The following is a 27,757-nucleotide window of genomic DNA, read 5'->3' as shown; positions in this document are numbered from 1 at the left end:
GCCTAGGCTGTGCCTGTTTGGAGCGATCCTGGTTCCAGGGTGCCATTCCAGGCACCCTCTTAGCCAGAAGCAAGGGCTTCTTTAGAAGCAATAAGTATTTATTGCTGCTAAAGAAGGGACAGTGACATTCTGTAAGTACAGATATTGTTTTAATCTCCATTCTGATACCAACCTGAGAAGGAACATTTTTTGGTGGCTCAATTCTGATGGATGGGTCCCATTCTCCTGGTGGGAGCACCGTCACTTGATCCAAGAATTCATCAATCCCAGCTAATAGGTCTCCTCTGTCTTTTGCTTTGTAAGCAACATCATGAAAAATCTTTAAAAACATTATTAGTTTATTATATTAACCGTTTAGAAAACAATCAAAATTTTGATCTTCTATATAGGCTCAATATTTTTTTATTTAATTACATATGGTCTTGAGGATTACGTACTATAATTAGCAAACATTGGGGGTCCTCAGTGCCCTGTCCTCCAAGGAGAAAGCATGTAATATAGTGCTCTCATGGCGATAGCTTGATTGAGAGGTTGTTTGGCTGTCAGAATGTGCCATGCAGTCCCATATAACAGCTTCCACAATACCTCATATATATTTCCAGCTGTGATGTATAAAGAAAGCAAGCCCAGGAGAGAGCATAGCACTTGGGCAGCGGGTTGTATTAAAAGCTCGCACCAGGATGAGCAAAGTCACGGAACAATTGTTTTGCTCGTTTCATAATGTATGTCAATAGCACTATGTAATAAGCAAATACTTTACAGATGTAGAACCTTATTAAAGAGCAACAATATAATAATAACAACAACAATTTAGAAATTAAAGGTAACTATAGGATATACATAACAAATTGAAGACATTTTGGTTGAGCTAACTTTTCGTCATCTCATTCTACCCCAGAACACTAGGATGTTAGATAAGTATTTTTTCATTATACTGTACCTCATCGGTCATTATAGTAGCCATTGATCTACCAATTTCATGGTATTGTTGTGCTTTTCCTACTGGCCCCAGCAAGATAAATAAAAACCTGGAAAAAAAAAGGAAATAAAAAAAGGAAGACTGAGAAAAATATTAACCATACATTCATTATTCAAAAGGACACAACTCCATTGTGTAATATAAGCTAACAAGCAGATAATATGGGTTACCATAGTACTTGTCATTGCATCTAAACCTTAATCTACCTCTCTCCCTCTCTCTTTTAAACTGACACATTCAATTGCAGTTATCACCTAGTACATTTCACGGTTGTCGTGTCACAAAAAGGAGATATATATGCTTACCTGTTAAATCCTTTTCTTCGATTCCATAGGGGACACAGGCTTTACGCTGGGTATAGGTTGTTGAGTAAGAGTCTGAGCACCAAATAGTTAAAACTTTTTACCCATGAGCCCCTGCTCCCTCAGCTCTATGACCCGCCCCCAGCCACAGGCAACTCAGTTAAGTTATCAAGGCTAAAGCAAGGAGCAAGAAGGAGGAGAAGGAAGACCGGCTCACATACAGGTCCAAGCACACAGCAGATGCGGACAGGAGAACCTGAGACAGAGCAAAGCCATGCAAGCCAGGCGTGTCAGGGTGGGCGTCCTGTGTCCCCTATGGAATTGAAGAAAAGTATTTAACAGGTAAGCACATAAATCTCCTTTCCTTCTTCCTCCATAGGGGACACAGACTTGACGCTGGGACGTCCCAAAGCTAATCTCTACGCTCCTGAGCTACGCTGAGAACTCTTCGCCCAAAAGTCACAACAGGGGAGGCGAAGGTATCAAAGGAATAGAACTTCACAAAGGTATGGGCAGAGGACAACTTGGCGGCTTGGTGATTGTGCTGAGACTCCATCACATCAATGTCCGGCAAGCTCCAGCGAAGAACCAGGAGTTGAAAGACATCTGGATGCAGAGGTCATTCACCCAAAAGAACATCCTGATGACCTAGGAACCACCTAGGCTTCCACCAGAAAAGCACCTGAATCCTGGTGCATGAGCAGAACCTTGGTAGCTGGTGATTGTGCTCAGACGCCATCACATCAATGTCCGGCAAGCCCCAGCGAAGAACCAGGAGTTGAAAGACATCTGGATGCAGAGGTCATTCACCCAAAAGAACATCCTGGTGACCTAGGAAGACCACTTCCCAATTCTGTACTTCGGGGATGTAGACTGCCTCCACATTGATTGACAGAAGATGCCGTTCCACCTAAAGGGGAATGTGACTGACCTCCTACCTGGTACCACAGCTGCGAGTGCTCCCTGATGGTTTATGTAGGCGACAGCTAGACAGAGTTTTGTAGATTGATCGGAGCACCAGAATGTTGATCAGCAGCTGGCTCTTCCTAAGCCGACCACTGAAGTCTGATAACATATCACCGCCCCTCACTCCCGAAGACTTGCAATGGTGGTGAGGAAGCACCTGTCCTGAAATCAGGAGAGGCATCCCCTGACCAGGTGGGACCCATGGAGCCACCACCAGAAGGAGTGATGACGATCGATCGTGACCTAAGCTGTAGATGGGACCTGTTCCATCAGGCAAAAATTTCAACTGGAGAAGCCTTGAATGAAATTGAGCATACTCCCCCATGTCTTAGGTGGAGACCAGAAAGTCTGGGATTTGCATGCAAGAGTGTACCAACATTCGGCAGTGACACAGAAGACAAAAGCGAATTTTGACCTGAAAGCGGTGCACGTTGTCTGGAAGGAACATCCACTGAACACTGGAGTCTAGTAAGCCCTCCAAATGCAACATCTCCTCAGAGAGTATTTTTTTTTATTTATTATTTATAGGTAACCCATCCGTGAGCCTAGACAAGGACAACTGTGACACAAAAGAGTTCCCAGAGGACCAGGAGACAATGATTCTGAAGGCCAGAGGGGAGCAATAAAGTCTACCAGAGCTTTAGCTGCTCCTTTAGAGATTTTGGGGAACCTACTAATATATATATATGTGTGTATATATATATATATATATATATTAGTAGGTTATTATATTATATATATAGATACACACACATATACAGTCAGGTGCATAAATATTGGGACATTAACAGAATTTTATATATATATATATATATATATTAGTAGGGTATTATATATATATATATATACACACACACACACATACATATACAGTCAGGTGCATAAATATTGGGACATTGACAGAATTTTCATATTTTGGCCTCTATTCACCACCACAATGGCTTTGAAATGAAACAAACAAGATGTGCTTTAACTGCAGACTTTCAGATTTAATTTGAGGATAATTACATCCAAATCAGGTGAACGGTGTAGGAATTACAACGGTATCTATATGTGCCTCCCACTTTTTAAGGGACCAAAAGTAATGGGACAAACTAAACAATCCTAAATCTAACTTTCACTTTTTAATACTTTGTTGCAAATCCTTTGCAGGCAATTACAGCCTGAAGTCTGGAACGCATAGACATCACCAGATGCTGGGTTTCATCCCTGGTGATGCTCTGCCAGGCCTCTACTGCAAATGTCTTCAGTTCCTCCTTGTTCTTGGGGCATTTTCCCTTCAGTTTTGTCTTCATCAAGTGAAATGCATGCTCAATCGGATTAAGGTCAGGGGATTGACTTAGCCATTGCATAACATTCCACTTTTTAGCCTTAAAAAAACTCTTTGGTTACTTTTGCAGTATGCTTCGGGTCATTGTCCATCTGCACTGTGAAGCGCCGTCCAATGAGTTCTGAAGCATTTGACTGAATAGGAGCATAAAATATTGCCCGAAACACTTCAGAATTCATTCTGCTCCTTTTGCCAGCAGTCACATCATCAATAAATACATTGGCAGCCAAACATGCCCACGCCATGACACTACCACCATCATGCTTCACTGATGAGGTGGTATGTTTTGGATCATGAGCAGTTCCTTTCCTTCTCCATACTCTTCTCTTCCCATCACTCTGGTACAAGTTGATCTTTGTCTCATCTGTCCATAGGATGTTGTTCCAGAACTGTAATGGCTTTTTTAGATGTTGTTTGGCAAACTCTAATCTTGTCTTCCTGTTTTTGAGGCTCACCAATGGTTTACATCTTGTGGTGAACCCTCTATATTCACTCTTGTGAAGTCTTCTCTTGATTGTTGACTTTGACACATATACACCTACCTCCTGGAGAGTGTTCTTGATTTGGCCAACTGTTGTGAAGGGGTTTTTCTTCACCAGGGAAATAATTCTTCTGTCATCCACCACAGTTGTTTTCGGTGGTCTTCCGGGTCTTTTGGTGTTGCTGAGCTCTCTGGTGCGTTCTTTCTTTTTACGAATGTTCCAAACAGTTAATTTGGCCACACCTAATGTTTTTGCTATCTCTCTGATGAGTTTGTTTTGATTTTTCAGCCTAATGATGGCTTGCTTCACTGATAGTGACAGCTCTTTGGATCTCATATTGAGAGTCGATAGCAACTGATTCCAAATGCAAATGTCACACCTAGAATCAACTCCAGACCTTTTACCTGCTTAATTGATAATGAAATAACGAGGGAATAGCCCACACCTGTCCATGAAATAGCTTTTGAGTTGATAGTCCCATTACTTTTGGCCTCTTAAAAAGTGGGAGGCACATATAGAAACCGTTGTAATTCCTACACCGTTCACCTGATTTGGATGTAATTACCCTCAAATTAAATCTGAAAGTCTGCAGTTAAAGCACATCTTGTTTGTTTCATTTCAAAGCCATTGTGGTGGTGAATAGTGGCCAAAATATGAAAATTCTGTCAATGTCTCAATATTTATGCACCTGACTGTATATGTATGTGTGTGTATATATACATATATATATATATATATATATATATTGGTAGGTTTCCCAAAATCTCTAAAGGAGCAGCTAAAGCTCTGGGTAGACTTTATTCGCTCCCCTCTGGCCTCCAGAATCATTGTCCTGGTCCCCTGTCACTGGAGGTCCTCGGGGAACTCTTTTGTGTCACAGTTGTCCTTGTCTAGGCTCACGGATGGGTTACCTATAAATAATAAATAAAAAAAAATACTCTCTGAGGAGATGGTGCATTTGGAGGGCTTACTGGGCTCCAGTGTTCAGTGGATGTTCCTTCCAGACAACGTGCACCGCTTTCAGGTCAAAATTCGATTTTGCCTTCTGTGTCACCGCCGAATGTTGGTACACTCTTGCATGCAAATCCTAGACTTTCTGGTCTCCACCTTAGGCATGGAGGAGTATGCTCAATTTCATTCAAGGCTTCTCCAGTTGAAATTTTTGCCTGATGGAACAGGTCCCATCTACAGCTTAGGTCACGATCGATCGTCATCACTCCTTCTGGTGGTGGCTTCAGGGGTCCCACCTGGTCTGGGGATGCCTCTCCTGATTTCAGGACAGGGGCTTCCTCACCACCATTGCAAGTATTCGGGAGTAAGGGGCGGTGACCTGTCATCAGACTTTTCAGAGTCAGTGGTCGGCTTAGGAAGAGCCTATATGGGATGGTCATTGTATGCTGCGGCTCTCTGGAGTCCCCCTGCCTCTCCATTGTACTTTGGATGTGGTACTACACTGGTTGTACACTCAACTCATCTACCTGTTGCTATGTTTGCCTGGAAGTTTATTTGTTGGCTGGCGGGAGACTTTTGTCCTGGTTGCTTACAACTGATTCTTTTCATTTTTTTTCTTTCTTTCTTTTTGCTTTTTTTTTTTTTGTCCAGAGAGCACTGGATTGTTTTCTTTTTTCTTTTATTAGATATGATGTTTGTTTTAGATATCTATATTCAATTGAATTCATATTCTGTCTATGCTGGTATCCTCTATGTGATGCTTTCTACTCGCTTTGTGATTTTTACATTACTTTGCTATATATTAAGTACTTATAATGTGTATGTATTCTATACTCGTAATCCTGTCCTGAGATGGCTCCTTTAAAAATATGCTCATGGTTCGTGGGTGGGATGAATTCCCCTATAACAAGAAAGAAGATCTTCACCTATATACGGAAGCTTGGGTTGGATATTGTGATGTCTCACTTACTGCAGGCTGAAGTCTTAAAATTAAATATTATGGGATATGTTGTTTTATCTTATACTGATTATTCTTCTAAAAAACGTGGAGTAGTTACGCAGGCTAAGAAACAATTGGCACCTCAGTTACGTTCTTCTTTGGCTGACCCCTTGGGAAGATATGTTATCTCTGATGTCACTATCTCAGGTGATAGGTTCACCTTTTGTAATGTTAATGCACCTAATGTGTACTTTTTTCAAGTGATATTGGCCAAGTTTAGCCCTTTCAGAGATTCCTCCTTAATTGTGGGAGGGGACTTTAACATTTTGGCTTCTGGCTTTATGGACCGACAATCCCACCTGGTCCACCCTAAACGCCCACCTCCTATTGGTATCCCACAACTGAATTCAGATTGGTAGATGTCTGGAGAATTTTCCATCCAACTGACAGAGAATTTACATGCTTATCTGCAGCCCATGCTACCTTATCACGTATTGACTACATTTTCAACATCAGAAAAGTTGCTCTCTGGAATTGAGGAGTCTAGTATAGAAACTATTAGCTTATCTGACCATGCCTTAATTTGGAATTCTGTAATCCCAAAGATTGATAGTGGTTCATATAGGCCCTGGCGATTCCCATCTTATTTAGCGAACTCAGTTAAATTTAGGAATATGTTGGAGGCGAGATGGCATGAGTATACCCAAAATAATGAAGTACCTCTCCCTCTTTGTTCTTGCAGACAGCTAAATCTGTCCTAAAAGGAGATATTATTGCATATGTTTCCAAACATAAGAGAGACTGTGCCCAGTTATATGTACAGGCCCAATTAGATCTCACGTCCTCCTTTCAGGAGTTTAAATCTCTCCCTTCCACTGGTACTTGTGAAAGATACCAGAAAGCTAAAGCTCATTTTGAGGGTGTCCTAGACCTGCTTGCTTCTCGGCACACTTTTCATAAGCATTGCCAATTCTACAACCAAAGAAATAAGGCTGGTAGGCTTTTGTCCAATTTACTACGCAGTTATACTGCTCCCTCTTCTATTTCGGTCCATCGCTCCTCTGATGGCTGTCAGGTTCATAAGGGTCAAGATATTGCAGATTTATTAAAAACATTTTATGCTGACTTATATTCTACCCCTTCTATAAATGTAGGTCATAAGACAACTTTCTGGGACTCTATTATTTTGCCTTATCATCAAAGGACGCTGACTCTTTGTTGGCTCCTACAGCGCCTGAAGAGGTGGTTGCTGCCATTAAAAAATTAAAGCCCCTGAAGGCTCCATGTCCAGATGGAATTTCTGGAGAATTTTTCAAAATACTCAGTAAAGATATTAGTTCTTCATTAACGTCTGTTTTTAACTCAGTTTTATCTGATTATAATATTCCTCAATACTTTAATTCCGCTGTGATTAAGGTTCTACCAAAACCGGGTCGTGACCCTGAATTGCCGGCCTCATACCGTCCCATCTCACTTTTAGATGTAGATTATAAATTATTTATGAAGATCATTTCAGATCACCTAAAAATAATATTACCTTCTATTATTGCTCCAGACCAAACGGGGTTTATTTGGGGTAGACATTCCACAGTTAATATAAGAAAAGTGATCTCGGTGATCCAGGCGTCGGCCTTTTCTTCTGTCCCTACTCCACAGATTATTTCTATGGATGCTGAGAAGGCTTTCGACCTGGTCACCTGGCATCGTCTCTATATAACCCTGCTTAAATTTGGTTTTCCCCCTGATTTTGTCGCTTCTTCAGGCATTATATTCTTCTCCTTCCACCCAGGTTTCCTGCAACGGCTATTTATCCTCTCCATTTCAGGTTTGTCGAGGTACGCGCAAAGGGTGCCCCATGTCTCCTCTATTATTTGCAGTGGCACTAAAACCGCTGGCTGTGGCCCTTCGCTCACTGGTTGACTTTACTGGTATTTTTATTGGGCAAACGGAGCTTAAACTTTCGCTCTTTGCGGACGACATGTTGATTTTTGCCTCAAACCCAATAAATTCTATGCCTGCTATTATTGCATTATTGTCTAAATTTGGTTCTTTCGCGGGCTATCAAAGTTGCTACCTTTGGGTGGTATCTCTACTAAAGATCTGAAAGATCTGTCATTTTTGTGGAATTTTTATGGAAGGGCAATCGACCAAGGATAGCTGTCCCTAAACTGCAGTTGCCCAGGGAAAGGGGTGGATTAGGTCTACCGAACATAAGTATGTTCACTAAGGCTGTCTTTTTTAGATATATTAGTGATTAGTTATTGTCTAGGGAAGTTTACACTCATGCTCCTTCTGAATCAGAGTTATTTGCCCCTAATTCTGCAGCAGCTTTGCTTCATACGCCTAAGAGACTCATTCCCAGTCACATGTATAACAATATTCTGTTCTGTGATACCTACTTGGCATGGAAATCTATTTGTTATAAACTGTCCAGGCCTTACACAGCTTCCAAACTTATTTTAATTTTTCCTCCTGGTCTTGAAAATCCCTTTTTTCTGCACTGGATAGAGGTAACTCTAAAATCAGAGCTGTATTTGATCGGAGGGGTGCTGTTCTTTCATTCACAGCATTGCATGATAGATATCAAATCCCACATAGACAGTTTTTCATGTATTTGCAAGCTACCCACTACTCTAGATCAATAATTTAACCAATTACAGAAGATGGATTCTCTGGATTCCATTCAATCGTTGTTAGCATTTATTGTGCTGCATCCATACAGAACAAAATATCTGTGTTCAGAATTGTTGAGATATACACCTTCTCGGATATGGAACCAAACTGTGGAGTCATGGAAACGTGACATTCCTTCTATTGAATCCTCTGATTGTCTCTTGCTTCATTATGATTCCGTGTTGAGATATCTACGTTGCTCCTGGTTACAGGAAGTTCATATACTGTACAAACCATTCACCGTGTACAAACCATTCACCATATTTACATCTCACAAGCTAGTAGATGACACATGGTTTTGGAGGAGTTGGGAGATTGCCTAAAATGTAAGCGCCCTAATGCGACTTTCTATCATAATTTTTGGCAATGCCCCAAAATTCAAAAGTTTTGGGGTAAAGTGACCAACTATATTAATTCTATTTTTCACTGTCATTTTTCAATGGATCCCCCTGTTTTACTTTGTGCTGATTTTTCTAAATGGCATTTGGAGACGCATGACAAATCATTTATACCTTTAATGACTATTATTGTTACAATTGCCAAAAAAGTTATTTTGTGTAACTGGACATCCTCTACTCCTACTTTCCTGGGCAACGTAAAATCATTACTGTTAAAAACTCTTTATTTTGACAGACAAGCTCTATTTCCGCCACTTGAAGATGGTGTAGCCTCCTTTTATAAAAAATGGGGCCCTATTGTGGACTCACTCGACTCCTCTATGCAAACTAACATAATGAAAGTATTCAAAACAACCTCTTGGTTCCTGACTCGTGATCTGACTTAATCGAGAGTCACTTCTGTATGACGGTTTCCTCCGGGTGCTCCGGTTTCCTCCCACACTCCAAAAATATACTGGTAGGTTAATTGGCTCCCAACACAATTTAACCCTAGTGTGTATGTGTGTGTGCGCGCGCATGTGGTAGGGAATATAGATTGTAAGCTCCACTGGGGCAGGGACTGATGTGAATGGCCAAATATTCTCTGTAAAGCGCTGCGGAATATGTGTGCGCTATATAAATAACTCGTAATAAATAAATAAGAATACGTCCTCTCTAGGTGAACTCATCAGCTCTTTTGACCTCCATTATCATCTCTATGCTGATGATACTCCGATCTACCTTTCCTCCCGACCTCTCCCCTCACTCGTATCTCCAACTGTCTCACTGCTATTTCTTCATGGATGTCCCAGCAATTTCTTAAACTTAATATGTCTAAGACTGAGCTGATCATTTTCCCACCCTCCAACATAACCTCACGTCCCACTATTTCTTTAACAATTGATGGCACAACTATCTCTTCTAGCCCCAAAGTGTGCTGTCTTGGACTTATCCTGGACTCCTCCCTCTCCTACAAACCACATATCCAGAGCCTCTCACAGTCCTGTCGTTTCCATCTCAAAAATATTTCCAAGATTAGACACTTTCTCACCCAAGATGCCACCAAACACTCATACACTCACTGGTCATATCCAGATTGGACTACTGTAACCTCCTCCTATCTGGCCTCCCCAACTCCAATCTTACTCCTCTCCAGTCTGTCCTCAATGCTGCTGCTCGACTCATCTTCCTCTCCAAATGCTCCACATCTGCCTTCCCTCTCCTACAAGCCATCCACTGGCTCCCCTTCCCTTTTAGAACCCAATTCAAGGTTCTCACACTCGCTTACAAAGCCCTCACCCATTCCTCTCCCATTTACATCTCTGACCTCATCTCCCTCCACTCTCCTGTCCGCCCCCTTCGCGCAACTAATGCACACCGCCTCTCATGCCAACTGATTACTTCCTCCCACTCCCGCCTCCAAGATTTTGCCCGTGCTGCTCCCGACCTTTGGAACTCTCTCCCTATCAGACTCTCCACCTCTTTACAATCCTTCAAGCGGGCTCTCAAGACCCACTACTTCGTCAAAGCCTTCCAGCTCCCATCCTAATGTGCTGCAACATGCTCCTTCCTCCCTGTTTATCCCATCTGTGTCACATCTGTTTGTCTGCTCCTCCCTTTTAGAATGTAAGCTCTTACGAGCAGGGCCTCTACCCTCTTGTGCTTCACCTTACTTTACTTTCACTACTTCTTACCCCCCACCAGGGCACCTAACACTTGGTTGCATATGCTCTGCTGCATATCTAGGTGTTATGGTCACTAATGTAGCAATGTGTATTATCCATGTCCTTGTCCTATATTGTACTGTAAGTCACTTGTCAAATTATTTATGTACTTTGTAAGGAGCTGCGGAACACTTGTGGCGCCACATAAATAAAGGATAATAATAATAATAAAATAATAGATGTATGAGGACACATCTGTAGATACAGTATAAACATACATATACACATCCCCCACCAGGACATAAAAATAAAACTGCACACGTTACATTCAAGGCACATACCAATGGGCAATAATAGTGCTCAACAAACCAGCCCTTATAGAGCAGGAAGGAGTTAAATGTATACCAGACTAACTAAAGTGAGGTATACATGGAGACATGAGCCCAACTTTTCTCCGGAGATGTGCTGAGGCATGAATTGTGTAAATGGTTGCCCAGCGTTTCTCTATAGGAGGGGAGAGAGAGGGAGCGTAAACATACTGGGACAGGCTGACTGCTATGCGTGAGCGGGTCCAGGTGCGGGGGGAGAGGTATACAGGAAGCCCGACCTGGCCCTCACTGCTGCCAGCGGCATCCTGTTACCTGGTGCCCTGGTGGTCTAGTGTGTGGAATGGAGACAACCAGAACTCACACTACCAGCACCACCGGTGGTCTGCAAGCAAGGAGCCACACATACATTCCCCCATCACTGTCTGGCTGGGGGCTCCGGGTGGTGGTGTGCATATCTGCACTCAGAGTCCTGCGGCGGAGGTCATCGACCCAGTTGCCAGGGCTGCCGCCACCGGTGCTGGGGTCGTTGGAGCAGTAGTGTCGGTGTCCTATAGGACACCCTGCACTGCCTGCCCTTGTTAACATATTAAAGTCAAATAACCTAAAATAAAAGCTATAAGGGCCACTACACAGCAACCCCCACAACATGGTGCCTCTAGCTCAGCACCAAACTTAAAACTGAGTTGCCTGTGGCTGGGGGCAGGTCATAGGGGTGAGGGAGCAGAGGCTCATGGGTAAAAAGTTTTAACTATTTGGTGCCCAGACTCCTACTCACCAACCTATACCCAGCGTAAAGCATGTGTCCCTTATGGAGGAAGAAGAAATGTTAGTCTCTGCTCTTTATCTGAATGTTGCCCTTTCAGCAAAATGATTGAATTACATAAACCTAAAGGTAGATAGACACTGTGTGAATTTCCGGTTGTTTTGGAACTATAATGCTGGGTACACACTGCACAGATATATCTGCAGATAGAGTGATCATGCAATTAATCTGTAGATGACGGTCGTTCATACACACTGAATGACCATCATCTTCCAGGCAGCCGCGGGTCCCACTGGCCGTCTCTGCTGCTGCATGTGTACGGGCGATCGGCAGACGTCCCATACACACTTGCCGATGGACAGATATATTTGCAAATCTGTCCATCGGCTGTGCAGCACAACCGATGCAATATGTCTGTGAACGACGTCATTCACAGACATATCGCTGGTACACACTGGCTGACGGGCACCCCATATATTGGTCGATCAATTGATCAGCCAATATATCAGCCAGTGTGTACCCAGCTTAAGCCCCAGCATGCCCTACAAGCCAACTGTGCTTGCAAAAATATTAATGCTTTTTTTGTCTAAAAGTATAATAGTGATCCCCTCCACTATTTTCTTTCCATTCTAAAATAAAATACATACAGTATGTATAGAACTACACACACTTCCATGTTACTAGTAGTCCTTGTGAACAATAGTTTACTTGATGCACCCCTGCCTGTTTCACCTGGTAGGTATTGGGACCTCAGTGAGTCCAGTGAGAAGAACCGCTGGGGACAGACGTACAAATGCTACAATGGGTCGTTCTAGAAAATCTAGTTCTCCAACAAGGACATTGGAGGCTTCCGCTCCTGTGGGAATTTTTTTCATAAAGTGAAGATCCACCTTCAAAAGCAATAAAAAGAAAGAAGAAAATCAGCAATATTCGTACTACAAACATTTTCTGTTTCCTAGAAGTAACAAAGTTTTTGATTGCCAGAATTCACTCGAATAACTCTTATGTCATGCAAACAATAATCTTATTATAAGCTTTTGTTTATACTGGTCTAACTTTTTATGACTACTCAACATTTATAACAACCTAACACATTGTTGCATGATGTTAGCTTAAAATACTTTACATTCAGATATGGTATAGTGGTCTGCTTTTCTCAACATAAAATTTGTTTGTATTGATATATTTGTGCTGGAAATATGCCGCACAGTGTTGTTCACGCAATGATTCAGGCAATATCTCTCTGTTCAATCAAATTTACATAACCATGTGAAGGACACAAGAAGATAGAGACTTTTCCCAGGCTCGTAAAGAACTAATACTTGTGGCTCCTTAGAAGTGGAGATGGGCTGGCTTGAATCGGTTCAGATTTCCGCCAAATTCTAATCTTTCCCACCAAATATCAGATCTCAGGAAGAGGCAAGACGTCATCTTTGATGCTTGTCCATGAAAGATTATGTTTTGCCTCTTTCTGACATCCGAAATTTGATGGGAAAGGTCCGAACCTGTACATCTCTACTTAGAACCAAGACTACAATCATCACAATATATGTGAAATGCTAAAACATATGTACTTTACCATATATAAAATAAAATCAATCCCACAAGACATTTTGTCACCTAAAGACAATCTCCGCCATCAGGTGCCCTTGTCACCAGCACACTTTATGCCCCATGCCTGTTATGTCATTGGTTCCTAGTGGCTTAATGAATTGTATCCTTATTTTGCAGAGTGAAACAAGATAAAGCTGTGAGAGGGGTCATTAATAGAGGAACTTTCTGCCATTTTCACTTCACAAAAGTTTTTGAGGTAACAGATCAGGATTCTTCCTAAACCTTTAACGGGGCGCATCTTGTATTTCCCTCCTTTGGTAGTGAATTACATATCTAGGGGCACTTTGCCCAATGTTAAGTCCCACACTAGCTCCATCAAGTAAAACAGGTGCCCAATAAGTAGAATTCATAATGTTTATTTATCAGAGGGATGCTACCAACCTTGCTGAGATCAACAGAACTGCTGTTATCGTGGTTTCCACCATTTTTAACATCTAGAGTAGAGGGAGTAGGTTGTGGAGAAACGGACAGACCTGTAGAAAAATTGTTAAGGTATATTTATTTTAAGATGTGGCATATTTTGAAGAAATAACTGAAACAGCACTGGCAAACGTTTCCAAGGGGAATCAGGCCCAGAAACAAATATGCACTCCAGGCTGTGCCAAATTGGACTGGGGGGTTCTTTGCAACCCTCTGAGCTGTGGAAGTTAGGGTAATGTGTAAAAGATACATGGTTATCTACAGTATTTGGGCATGCTCATGGTTGTAGACATGGAAGTGCTAGGATGCCCATCACAGTCAGAACATGTTGTAATATGCAACTTAACAAATCTAAGTAATATAGAATAAAAGCATTGATACCAAGTACTGTAGATATTTAATATATATAACTATTCACTAAAAGACTTGTTTCCTTCCTTATTGTACTACTAAACCCACCTTGTATCTATGACATTTATTCTATTAATGTACTAGTCAATCACGCTGATAAAATTTAGTTCACTTGTAAACCACTTGGGTCTTATATGTGAATAGCCAATCAGAGAAGTATTCTCATGCTCTACTTATTTATTCACAACATGGTTCCACTAGGAGCAGGTGGTCACAGTCTGACTGGTTACCCCCAAGTGAATTATTAAATATTACACCAGGCAGAAGACAATAAAAGAACCTATTTAGAAGTAAAATACAGATGGAAATAAAGGTTTATTTATAATAAGTATTTACAATCCTCAGTATCCATGTCTTTATTTACTACTACTACATAGGTTTGTGGAACTAAATGTTTCACTTGGCCCTGTCTGCCAAGACATGCTTGCACTTGTAGTTCTACAAGCTAAAATATTCCCAAGCAGTTAATGGTGCTACTGGTCAGATCATGTTAGGTAAGTTTAGTGCCCCATTTCTGTACAGAATGTAATCAAACGATGTTATTAGCTAGATGATAATAAAATATAATTCATACATCCGGTGATGTTGGGTAGGTGCAGTGTTCTGTGTATAGAATTTATTAAAATGGTGATTATGTCAAGGTATATAGGTGTAATGTTCTATGCTTGCACCTTTTTTAATAGAATTGTATTATTATGATCATGTCCAGTAATCAACTCATGGGTTGCTGTAATGTTCTTTGTCTGTATCTAATGTAATAGAAGTATATTATGAATCTGATCATGTACTGTACAGTAATGGGATCATGTTAGATACAGTAGTTGTAGTAACAGAATTGCATTATTTTCAAGTCTGGTAGTCAGATCATTTTAGATAGGTATAGTGTTCCATATATGTATCTAGTGTAATACAAATGTATAAATAATCATGTCCAGTAATCGGGTCATGTTAGGCAGTGGTAGTTATTTATCTCTGTATCTAATGTAATAGGACTGTATTATAATAAGTATGTCTGGTAGTCAGATCACGTTAGGCAAGTATAGGCTGTATAGATTGTGCTAAAAAGAGGCGAAGATCACATACAGTGGTCAGGGTCATTTTAATTGTAGTGTTCTAAAATATGCACAAAGGTGTTTCCCTGTTTTATGAACCTCAGATTGGCGGAGAGGGAAATGAATCACCAGTGATAGGGAGCTCATGAAATTAACTACAGGACAGTAAGAAAATGTATCACATGGGAACACAGGCGTGCACTGAAGTCCGCACAGAGGGTGCCGCAGCAGGACCTTGCCCTCTACCGGGTTATAGACTACCCCGTTCCCCCCTCTCTCCGGGACATAGACTACTCATCAGGGCGGCCAGTGAGTAGTCTATGTCCTGGAGGGAGGGGGTAACACTGTAGTCCATGACCGGCGAGGGGGTAGGGGGGGTTCCTGCTTCTACGCATGCCTATGCACAGGAGTGGGACTTTACTGTAGGTACTTAAATACAGGATGTAGGTGTGGTGGTATTTGTATTTCAGTCCCACTGTTCCACACAATAAGGACTTTGGGCCTGATTCAGCACGGACTGCAACTGCGATCGCAGCTGCGTAATCACATGCAATGAAGCTGCAAAAATATGCTAATGTCTACCTCGCTCAGCCAGCATAGAGACGTCCACTACTGCCTTCTCACATCCGTAATACCTCGCAGTCCTGCGTATGCATCGGAGAACATCAGCCCCTCATGCACAATTACAGCAGGTCTGACCTGTCTCACAATTTGCAAATCTCGTCGCATGCAGTGAGGCTGCGTAGGCAAATTGCAGTGGCAAATTTATGCACGCCCATACGTTGTCATTCCAACGGACAGGCACGGCTGTGTTTCTGCAACTACTCCCCCGTAACCACCCACCAAATACGGCCTGTCACTCTCTCTGCAATGGATTCCACAGTGCATCCGTAATCACAGTGCGAGCGCTGTGCACGCGCAGTGCAATGCATACACATGTGCAGTACGCAACAATCGGCTGATCTGTCTACACTGTTGCAATTGGGATCCATGCTGAATCAGGCCATTTGTCCCAATTGCAGGGACAATTGGGAGATATGCTCCCTGCTATGCAATGCACATGGCTCAAGCACATGCAGTAAACAATTGTACCTGTGGTATTACCAAGAAAACTGTAGCGAGCTGAAGGCTGACTAAGGCTTGGTACGCGGTACACCATCTCCATTTGGAAACCCATCTAAATCCTGATTTTGACCATGTATGTTTATACAAAGTGTGTTAGATTTATATTAAGATCATTGCTCATAGTTAGTTAACGCAGGGGCGTTTTATGAGAGGAGGGGGTCCGCACGCAGACTCAGTGTGGGCCCTCTCCTCTCTCTCCGGCAGTGCACTGTAGATTCCGGCTTAGTGCCAGAATCTACTGCGCATGCGCGGGTTTCCGGGTAAATGTTGCCTGCGCCGTTTTCCCGGGGACAGCAGTTCCGCCGCTGCCATTTACCCAGTAATTTTTGCTGCTGTACATGGCGCTGCGCAGAGCAGCACTACGGAGAGGAAAGTATAGGACTACGGGTGCAGGGTGTGTGGTGTGGGCCCCCCTGGACCCATTATAGATACACTCCTGAGTTAATGTTTGGTAGGTATATTTGTATTGCATATGTCTGTATTGAATATAACAAAATTGTATTATGATATAGTTCAATAGACCGGTTAGCTACATTTAGTGCTAATGGAGCCGGCACTTATAGGGGATTGAGTTTCACCGGCCTCATGCAGGTGAAACAAAATCCCTAAAACAGACCCAATTTCGTGTCGGCGATCACAAAAACACACAGGTTTCACGGGCCCTGCATGTTTTCTCATGAAAATGGGATATTTTTCTCACAAAAATGATGGGCTCTAATTGGATAGCCCGATAATGAAAATGGCGGTAACAGCCGCTTTTTTCTGTGAGAAAAAATGATCGGGGCTAATTGGATACCGGATTTTGCGTTTAAATACACAAAATGGTGTTATGATTATGTCCAGGTGTCAAGTCACTTTGGGTAGGTTCCATCCTATTTACATACATACAGTATAGATTTATGTGTTGATGATGCTTCCACAGCTTCTGTTCAATGGACGATAACCAGTGAGTACCCATGAGCAGAGATGGTATAAAAGAGACTTACTACTTTTGTCTAGTAAATGAGGCTCTGACTGCTTCTTCCCAACCTCTGCAAAAGAGCGCACCATTGGGATAAGATTGTTACGTTTCTTCTCAATCTGATGGTGATGCTTCTTCAAAAGCGCTTCCTTCACTTTCACCCGGATATCATCTCCTAACTCGCCAGCAGAATCATGGTGGTCCAAGATCATGTCTACATTTGGAGGAAGAGGGGGAGAAAAGACAGCTTGCGAATTCTTAAAATAAAATTAAAAAGAATAGTAAAGAAACACTTGCATAATGCAATCAACTCAGATCATTATGGAGGTAATATATACATGGATCTCACTGTAAACAATGTACCACATCAGCTGCAGAACATACAGTAGACTAAAGACACTTAAGGTGTCTATTTACGAAGCCTTGGATGGAGATAAAGTACCAGACAACCAGCTCCTAACTGTCATTTTTCAAACACAGACTGTGACATGGCAGTTAGGAACTGATTGGCTGGTAATTTATCTCCATCCAAAGCTTAGTAAATAGACCAAAAGCACAGTAGTTACAATTTCAATGTGGGTGAAGAACAGCCGAATGGTAATACAGTAAATTAAAACTGTTACGTTCAGCTTCCAACAGGCACATCCTCATACCTCCCAACTGTCCCGATTTAGACAGAACAATGCCAATTCTGGGATTCTGTCCGCTGCCCCTATGGGAAGTATATGTTGCTCCAGGTGCAGCATTTACAAGGTGGGTTTAGGGGGAAGGAAATGGACAGGGCAGTGCAGGGTGTTGGGAGCGCTAACCACCCACTCCCCAAAGATGCGTGGCCACACCCACTTCTCATCTATTCAAATCTCTTGGCTAAGTTGATGAATTAAAAACCAGAGATGTGAATAGACCAACTGACTCTCTTTATCCACCACGTTAATTAATCTTCAAGTAGCAAGATTACATGGTATAGACACCATGGGCCTGATTCACAGTTGCGCATACTGTATCTTCAAATGCGGACAAATCTAGCATTGGTTTGCATGCTGCACATGTGTATCTTTGTGTATGTAAGAGTGATTCCGAGTCAAACAGATCTTGACTGTATACGGCTTATACAATAAAGAGAAATGTCACCTGGGTGTGTTGCCAGTGTTACTTACCATACTGAGCCTTGTGTATACCGTATCTCCTGCACCCAGCATAGTGTAGGTGTAAATGCAGCTGATAGTGATGACTGCTGAGTTTGTAGACAGAGCTACTAAACACCAAGATGCATATGGCTCAGTATACTGCTGCAGAATTGCATTTGAACACTGATCGTAATATGTATGTATGTAGCAGGAATGGACTGGGGCTGCAACTGTACCCAGCATCCATTACAGCACTCACGCAAAAAGGGTGTGGCCATTCCTAACAAAAGCATTTAGCGAGTGACGAGGCCGTCTTCTTGCATGCTGGCCTAGCAGAGTTCCGGGAAGCAGAGCTGCTTGGCCAGGCTTTCAGGCGCCCAAACCAGCCCAATTGCCAGGTACTCGTAAATGTTACTGTTTCCAAAGAACACAACAGCTAATCAAACCAAATTAGGAGATAAAAAACACTGCCAACATTGAGAAAGTAACAAGCGCCACAGGAGTGGAAAATCAGAAATATTGATATGTTTCTAATAACAAAAATTATTAAATATATAAAATCTCATTGAATCCTAACTTGAAATTTGGTATGGTCAATTTTGAAACATCTAGAAATAAACACAAAGTTTTAGAAACATTTTTTATTAGGAAATTTTTTTATATATGTTAAGTCTGTGACATTGAAACCTGGTCGTGTGGAATATAAAACGAAAGCCTGTTAAGTTCTGAAAATTATATATATATAATTATATTTTATAATTTTAATATCTCACCCTTGGCCTGCTCAGAAATGCCAAAACTTGTGGATTTTTGATATTTTAAACCCTCATAAATAAAATACTACATGAGAAAAATAAAAAGAAATACATGTATATTTGAGACACTCTTATGGGGGGGAATTTAATTGTTTTTTTGGGACATCTTAAGTAATTGGCGTCCATCAGAGTAATTCAATTGATCCTCTGATAGACATTCGTTAGCTGCGGCAGACCTCTTGAGGTGTGAGAAAAAACTAGTGCAAAGGCTGTAGTTTGGGCACCCAAACTAGGACTTTAGACGCCCAAACCAGGAGTTTAGTCAGGTTTAGCTGTTTTGAGAGTTTAAACCTGGTGCTTCTGGGCGCATTAAACACTAATGGGCGTCTATCGGAGAAACCACTGAATTGCTCTGACAGACGCCCATTAGATAAACGCACAAAAATACAATTGAATTCCCCACATAGTGTTAAATATGTGCAGAGAATAAAGTAAATGGTAAGATCATGTGCAGTGGATCACTTGATATGGAATGACCCCTGCTCGTCCCACTGAACTTCAACTTCCAGATAACCTTAATGCTGCCCACATATACTCAGGTGGCCAAACTGGACATTCATACTGTAACTTGGGCCAAGAAGGCAAGAATCAAAAGGGCTGGTGGCCAACTTAACAGGTGCATCCTTCTTAATTCCAACTAGTCTTTCGTAGTCTGCTTAATTGCATCATCTACCTGTAAACACTTTCATAATAGTACTGATTGCTACCACTACAGTATACCAAATATTGTGCAAAAGAAAGATGTAAAGATTTCCCAAGTGTGCCACTTCTGAAAGCTTCAACTGATAATTATAAATTGTGTACTGCACATCATTGATACTGTAGGATATCGATCGAAGGGACGCCAAGCGTGGATAGCCGCGGAGGGGGGGAGGGTTAGGTTTAGGGTTCCCGGGGGGGACTTAGGGTTGGGCACCCCCACGGGAAGTTAGGTTTAGGCGGCGGGGAAGGGGGGGGTTAGGTTTAGGTACTTACAGGGGGGATTAGGGATAGGCACTGGGGGGAAGGTTAGGGTTAGGCACTCCTAAGGGAGGGTTGTGGCTAGGGAGGGAATTAGGTTAGTCAATACTTACCTTAGGGACGATCAGGATTTTCACCCATGTCGGGCAGCCGCTGTTGGGATTCCAACCGCCGCACGTCCGGCGGTAAATCATACCGATTCCGGCTAATTATGTCCTTACAGCAAACTGTACTGAGTGTGCATTATTTCATGAACACAGGATTATAGCCATACTGTAATTTGATAATTATGGAGGCAAGCACATGCTGGCAGTGGTAGTGCCAAAAGTGTACAATGTAACTTATGCCTCTATTATTAACGAATATAGTCTCAGTTAACATAAAAAGATTATTGCCCCTGTAATCTTATTTATAAAGAATATTGGTCACTAAATATTTATTTTTTTAACTCATTTTAGTTTACGTGACTCTAACCGAAACACATGCTATAAATCCAAAACCTTAGAAAACACTTTGGTTTATATTTTGCACTGATGAAATCTAATAAGAGTGAAACAGCTTAATGCAAGTTGGGCTTTTTGTTATTGTATTGATTCACAAACTGATAATGCCAAGGTAGCAGTCTGCCTCATTTATTACTGTACCTAAACTGTAAACACCCTAACTTCTGTGTCTGAAAGAAAAAACGATTCAAAAATGCAAACAAAATAAAATAATAATAATCTCACTCTTAGTGGCATTTAACGCACACTAGCAAAAACATTATTATAAGAAACCACCCGGGAATTTAATATTCGTCTGTGAATTTATATAGTTAAGCTATTTAATGACATTCCACACAACTTCTGTAGCTATTCCATGTTAATTGTGTCCTGTACCTGACTGCCCCTCAGGAAGATCTTGTTATGGAAGACAGCGCTGAGTCCTCTAGGGCTATCCAGTGCAGTGTTGCATTTACTCAGCTAATTGCAGCAAGCAAGTAATTTGCTTTATTTTATTTGGAGCCATCTGAAAATTGTCATTTAAATTAAGATTGTGACAGCACATTTTTTTAAACCATATAATTATAAATGCATTGTCAGGCCTCAAATGTTTGTTGGTTACTGATTCTATTAAAAGTTACACAAATTTTTCTTATGTGTCCGTAAGTACAAAGATTAAATGCAAATGCTGTTACTTAACTTGGTACTGAAATAAATGAATATTACTTTAGCTTTAACGTACTCAGGCATCTGTTGTTTTCCTGACTAAAGTAGCAAAATTAAAGCTTACTTCAAATAAGAATAAAAAACTGTCTGAACTACTTACAGTTTATAAAAAAAAGAATATTAGAGCACACGAGAACAAGATAGGGTGTTAAAAAATAGAATGCCTTGACTGAAAGGGTTAGTACATACGTCCCAACATTTCAGAAGGTAAAAAAAGAGGATTTTTGGTACTTACCGTTGAATCCTTTTCTCCGAGTCAGGCTGGACCATGGGGTTGTGGGGTTGTAGGTGACAAAGTGTGGAGTTGGCACTAATGACTGAAATCTGTAACTCCCCCCCCCTCAGCAACCCCTGACTTCAGTACAACTTCAAAAATAACGAAACTGACGGTCAATTATGACCGAAATCATAACTCATACTCAAACTTACTGCGCGTGAGGGAGGGAACGCAGTGTCCCCCAGCCTGACTCAGAGAAAAGGATTCAACGGTATGTACCAAAAACCCCCTTTTCTCTTTCATCTGGGCTGATGGACACTGGACCATGGGACGTTCAAAAGTCGCCCGCCTCCAGGGGAGGGAACGCTCAGGTTGCCTGAATGGAGAACTGTACGTCCAAAATGGGCATCACCAGAGGCAAAAATATGAAACATGTAGAACCGCGCAAACGTGTGGACAGAGGACCAGGTAGCTGCGCGACAAACTTGTTCAACTGAGGCCCCGTGACGCGCCACCCAGGAGGCCGCCACAACCCGAGTGGAATGAGCCGACACCTTGGCTGGTGCCGGACGCCCCGTATCCGAATAAGCCTTTGAGATTACTGAGCGGAGCCATCTTGCAATGGTTTGCTTCGTGGCTGGCCAGCCACGTTTATGGGCGACGTAGAGGACCAATAGACAGTCCGTGCGACGTAAGTCCGAAGTTCTGTCTAAGTAAATCCGCAGGACCCGGACGACATCCAACAGTGACAGATCGTCCTGGTCCCTTGAAGACTGTGAAGGTGAGAAAACAGGAAAAACAATTACCTGGTTCAAGTGAAAAGATTAAACCACTTTCAGTTGAAAAGAAGGAAGCGTTCTGAGAACCGCTCTGCCATCATGGAAAACAAGAAAAGGTGGTTTGCAAGACAAAGCCCCCAACTCAGAGACCCGCCGAGCTGAGGCAATGGCCATGAGAAAAAACACTTTCCACGTGACAAACCGATGGTCCGCGGTTTTCAATGGTTCAAACGGAGCCTGCTTAAGAGCCGACAGAACCAGAGGCAAATCCCATGGCACTACTGGTGGATGAAACGGAGGCTGCACTCGCAAAACCCATGCAAAAAAGTCTGCACCCCTGGGAGGAGAGCCAGACGTTGCTGAAAGTAAATGGACAGAGTCGAAATCTGTACTTTCAAAGATTGATGCCGTAAGCCGGCTTCTAAACCACCTTGCAGAAACGCTAACAGCCTTGGAAGGCGAAACTGGGCAGTATGCTCACACCACATGATATAAGTTTTCCAAACTCTGTGATAGCTCTGCGTAGAAACCTGCTTTTGGGCTCGGAGCATGGTCCTGATGACTGAAGGGGAAAACCCCCTAGCCTTTAAAAGCTCGGTCTCAACAACCAGGCCGTTAAAGCCAACTAAGGTAGGTCCTCGTGACAGAATGGCCGCTGCAGAAGAAGATCTGGTTGCAGCGAAAGACGCCAACCTGGGCCTGTGGCTAGCTTGAGGACCGTGGCAAACCACGACCGGCACGGCCAGTTTGGAGAGACTAGGATGACTGAAACCTGCTGCTCCTTGACTCAACGGAGTACTCTTGGTAACATGAGAATTGGAGGAAAGATATAGGCCAGATGGAAGTTCCAGGGAACTGTCATGGCATCCACTGCGAATGCCCACGGATCTCTGGACCTCACACAAAATCGAGGGACATTGCAATTGTGGCAAGACGCCATCAGGTCCACCTCTGGCAGTCCACACCTCTGGACCAACTGCTGGAAAACCTCCGGGTGGAGAGACCACTCCCCTGGCAGGAAAGTGGTCCTGCTGAGGTAGTCCGCCTCCCAATTCTCTATCCCCGGTATGAAGACCGCTGACATTGCGGGGACAAACGTCTCCGCCCAAGTGAGAATGAGACTTGCCTCTGCCATGACAAGCATGCTTTTGCTTCCGCCCTGGTGATTTACATACGCCACCGCCGTGGCGTAGTCTGATTGGATCCCCACTGGCCGACCAACCAGGAGGGCCTGGGCCCCGCACAGGGCCAGATAAATGGCCCAGAGCTCCAGCATTTATTGAAAAACCTATCTCTGATGACGACCAGGTCCCCTGGAGACAGAGGTTCTCTGTCACCGCTCCCCAATCACTGAGACTTGCGTCTGTGGTGACAATGATCCAGTTGGGAGTAATCAGGGACCGACCCTGGAGAAGTTGATTGGTAATCAGCCACCAGTGAAGTGACTGACGAGTGCTGTCTGACATTACCAGCACCTGAGAGGAGAGGTCGTCCGAGCGGCCCGTCCAATTCCAGAGAATCTCCCACTGGAGAATCCATGAATGGAAGCGGCCGTACTGGATGGTCTCGAAGGTAGAGCCAATTGTACCCAGTAACTTCATGCCCAGTCAGACGGATGGGCGTGGGGCAGACAGCACTTTTCTGACTAAGTCCTGAAGGGCCCGGGCTTTGGGCTCAAGCAAGAAAACTCTTTGCAGTGCCGTATCGAAGATCACCCCCAAAAACACCTGACGTTGGCACTGCGTGATGTGACTCTTCTCGAGATTCAGTGTCCACCCGTGATACTGTAACACCTGAACCGTGTGATCCAGGTGGAGCTGAAGTTGGGCAGCCGAATCCGCTTTCACTAGCAAATCGTCTAAGTAGGGTCCAATCGTTATCCCCTTGGAATGCAGCAGACTTGCCATCACTGCCATGATCTTTGTGAAGACCCGTGAAGCTGTAGCCAGTCCGAAAGGCAGAGCCTGGAACTGGTAATGAGCTCTCCCAGCTGTGAACCTGAGTAGAGAATGATGCCACGCCTAAATCGGTATGTGGAGATATGCGTGTCTGATGTCGAGAGATGCCAAAAACTTGTTTGCTGACATACCCTGGATCACCGACTGGAGTGATTCCATACGGAACTGATCCACCCATAGGCTGGCATTCAAGGCTCGCAGGTTTAAAACCGGCCGATAAGTGCCATTGGGCATTCGAACCAGGAACAGGTTGGAGTAAAAACCCTGTTCCTGTTGAGACTGTGGAACTGGAGCTATAACCCCCTCAGAACAGAGGGAACCGATAGCCTGGTTTAAGACCAGTCTCTTCTCCGACTCCTTGAGCAATGCTGTGGCGAAGAAACACTGCGGCGACCATTAGGTCGATCACATAACCTCGGGAGACCCCACAAAGTGCATGTTTTCCAAGTCTCCTCACAGAATACAAGTGAAATAATTAGTCCCACCTGTGGATAATTTAAAATGTGTTAGTGAGTAATGAATACACCTGTGCACCTGCTGGGTGACCTGGAAAATATTAACTGTGTGGGGTCCTGAGGACCGAGTTTGAGAACCACTGCTCTAGAGGAAATCTGTGCTCCATCTTGTGCGGCCTCACAAAAGTCCAGGAATGATGATGTTCGTCCATGTAAGATGACGTTTAGCCTCTTTCTGAGTTCCGTTTTTTTGGAGGGAAAAATCCGAACTCAACGTGCAAACTCGCCGAGCCTGCACATCCCTTATATATATATATATATAGATATATATATCTATCTATATCTATATATATATATATATATATATATATATATAAAGATGAGGGTGCAAATCACAAAGATATTTCAAACATTGATTGAATAATGGAAAAAGTGTCACACGTTTATCACAATCTGAAATCCACACTGATGGAATGTCCAATATATTCTCTTAATAAGAAATTTTCAGTCAATGACAGTCCATTTTTCCTCTTTATTGTACTGGACCAATTTCAACTTGGCTCCAATTGAACTTTTCTAAAAAAAGACCCACTCACCAAAAAGACACCCAAAACAAATTGGCCCAATGGCCCACTGTTAGATTTTTGAACAATAATTTTATTACAAATTTGTCAACTTGACATATGTATAAAAGTAATTTATATAAAATACTTACACTTCTTCAATAATTGATACAGAGGATAATATGAAACCTGCTGTTACCCCTCAGGGGCCAGATTTTCAAATTAAGCAGGTTTCTCCCTTCTGAAAATTGATTCTAGTCCACAACCCAATGCGTTTCTTCCGTTAGGACTTCATCAGGGGCATATACATATCAAATGCACAAGATCGAGCAGAAATTTGTAAAATGTTATCCTTAAGATAGTTTGATCCAGGGATCAGAGCACAACACAGTCTGTGAAGTTTCAAATTAACTAGTCCATCTTAAAGGACAGAATTATACTAGATTCATTCTGGATTTATGTCCTAATTTGGTCCATCTCAAGGACAATCTTAAGGATAGAATTTTACAAATTTCTGCTGGATCTTGTGCATTTGATATGTACTGTATATGCCCCTGATGAAGTCCTAACGGAAGAAACCTGTTGGGTTGTGAACTAGAAATAATTATCAGAAGGGAGAAACCTGCTTAATTTGAAAATCTGGCCCCTGAGGGGTAACAGCAGGTTCATATTATCCTCTCTATCAATTATTGAAGAAACTGTGTAAGCATTTTATATAAATTACTTTTATACATATGTCAAGTTGACAAATATTTAATAAAATTATTGTTCAAAAATCTAACAGTGGGCCATTGGGCCAATTTGTTTTGGTGAGTGGGTCTTTTTTAGAAAAGTTCAATTGGAGCCATGTTGAAGTTGGTCCGGTACAATAAAGAGGAAAAATGGACTGTCATTGACTGAAAATTTCTTATTAAGAGACTATATTGGACATTCCATCAGTGTGAATTTCAGATTGTGATAAACGTCTGACACTTTTTCCATTATTCAATGTTTGAAATATCTTTGTGATTTGCGGCCTCAAATTTTTATTTGTTGTTGTCTGGAAGTGGTTCCCACTAACAGGGGTTCTCTTTGAGGTGCAGCATTTACATCTTAGCGCAAAATAAGGGTATTTTTTTGTATATTATATATAAAACATGTGGCACTGGATGTACAAACACTCCCCAACAGGCACCAAAAAGATTCAGAAATTACTGAAAAACTACTTAGCTGCACCCCGCAGTGGGAAAGGAGTCTGAGATCTCTCTGTCCTTCCTCCATGCTGGTGAGGCTTATCCCACTATAAAGGCTGTGAGCAGCCCACGCAGCTTCCTGGAGTCCTGTATACATCCGCTGGAGAGCGGGGGGAACCAGCAGCCATGGCTCCCCCCCACCGCTATACCGAAGCAAGCCCCACGGCTTCTTCCCTCAAGTGCTACTCCCCTCTGTGGGGAAAGCACTTGGACTAACCAGCGCTCAACGCAGGTGGTCTGTATTCGGCGTTCTCCCCACAGGAGCAACCAACAGGAAGCCCGGCAAGAGGACCACACTGACTGCCTGCACTTCTACCAGGTACAGCAGCCCGCTATCCCAGGGCCCAGACGGTCTCACAGAGACCGGAGTGCTTAGAAAGGAGGAAGCGCTCAGCGCTATCCCCCCTTTAGTTGCAGCTCTCACAGCCTCTTTGCACTCTCTATAAGCAGCGCACAGCACCTATAGTAAAAATAAACAAAAAGATTTACAAATGAAGAAAAAAATCCTATGCTAAGAAAGACTGCAGCGCACCCCCAGAAAAAAAACGTGCCTTCCTTCCACAGGCACTAAAACTACACTGAAGTCAGGGGTTGCAGAGGGGGGGGGGGTTATAGATTTCAGTCATTAGTGCCAACTCCACACCTTCCCACCTACTACCCCATGGTCCAGTGTCCCCCAGCCCAGACGAAAGAGAAAGTAAAGATTTATTAAATCCATAACCATTTTCATAGATTCAAGGACTTTAATGGGTTGATGTATTAAGCAGTGACATTGCTCATATACCTTTATGTATTTGTATTTTTTTATTTCTTGTAAAAGAAAACTCAATATAAATGCTTGATTTAAAAAAAAAAAAAAGACTGGAGAAGTGGGCCAGTGGAGAAGTTGTCCATATCAACCAATCAGCTTTGAGATAGGGATGTGCAGGCTCGGTTTTACTCGGATTTACTCGGTTCTTATCGCCACTTTACCGCAAATTCGGATTGATTATATTGGCTATCCAAAACACATGATAGGCGATAGCCAATAAAAAGATCCGAGTAAATCAGAGTAAAACCGAACCCGCTCACCCCTACTTTGAGGTAGCATTTATCAAGTAAATT

The 27,757-nt window shown here is 42.6% G+C and overlaps 1 protein-coding gene across 1 annotated transcript in view; it reads right to left on the bottom strand.

Annotated features, from left to right (window-relative positions):
* Positions 1-27,757, bottom strand: part of LOC148534688 (electroneutral sodium bicarbonate exchanger 1) — a 240,689-nt gene that overhangs the window by 28,154 nt on the left and 184,778 nt on the right. The window contains exons 6-10 of the mRNA XM_088465942.1: positions 17,365-17,553; positions 13,752-13,843; positions 12,489-12,646; positions 941-1,028; positions 173-319 (exon numbers count right to left, since the gene is read on the bottom strand). Of these exons, the coding sequence (XP_088322068.1) occupies positions 173-319; positions 941-1,028; positions 12,489-12,646; positions 13,752-13,843; positions 17,365-17,553 (674 nt within the window). The remainder of the gene's footprint in view (positions 1-172; positions 320-940; positions 1,029-12,488; positions 12,647-13,751; positions 13,844-17,364; positions 17,554-27,757) is intronic.

Source organism: Taudactylus pleione, unplaced genomic scaffold (assembly GCF_031769625.1).
Source record: "Taudactylus pleione unplaced genomic scaffold, aTauple2 ptg000065l, whole genome shotgun sequence".
Taxonomy (NCBI): Eukaryota; Metazoa; Chordata; class Amphibia; order Anura; family Myobatrachidae; genus Taudactylus; species Taudactylus pleione.
The sequence above is the reverse complement of the archived record's forward strand: the minus strand, read 5'-3'. Positions and strand labels throughout refer to the sequence as shown.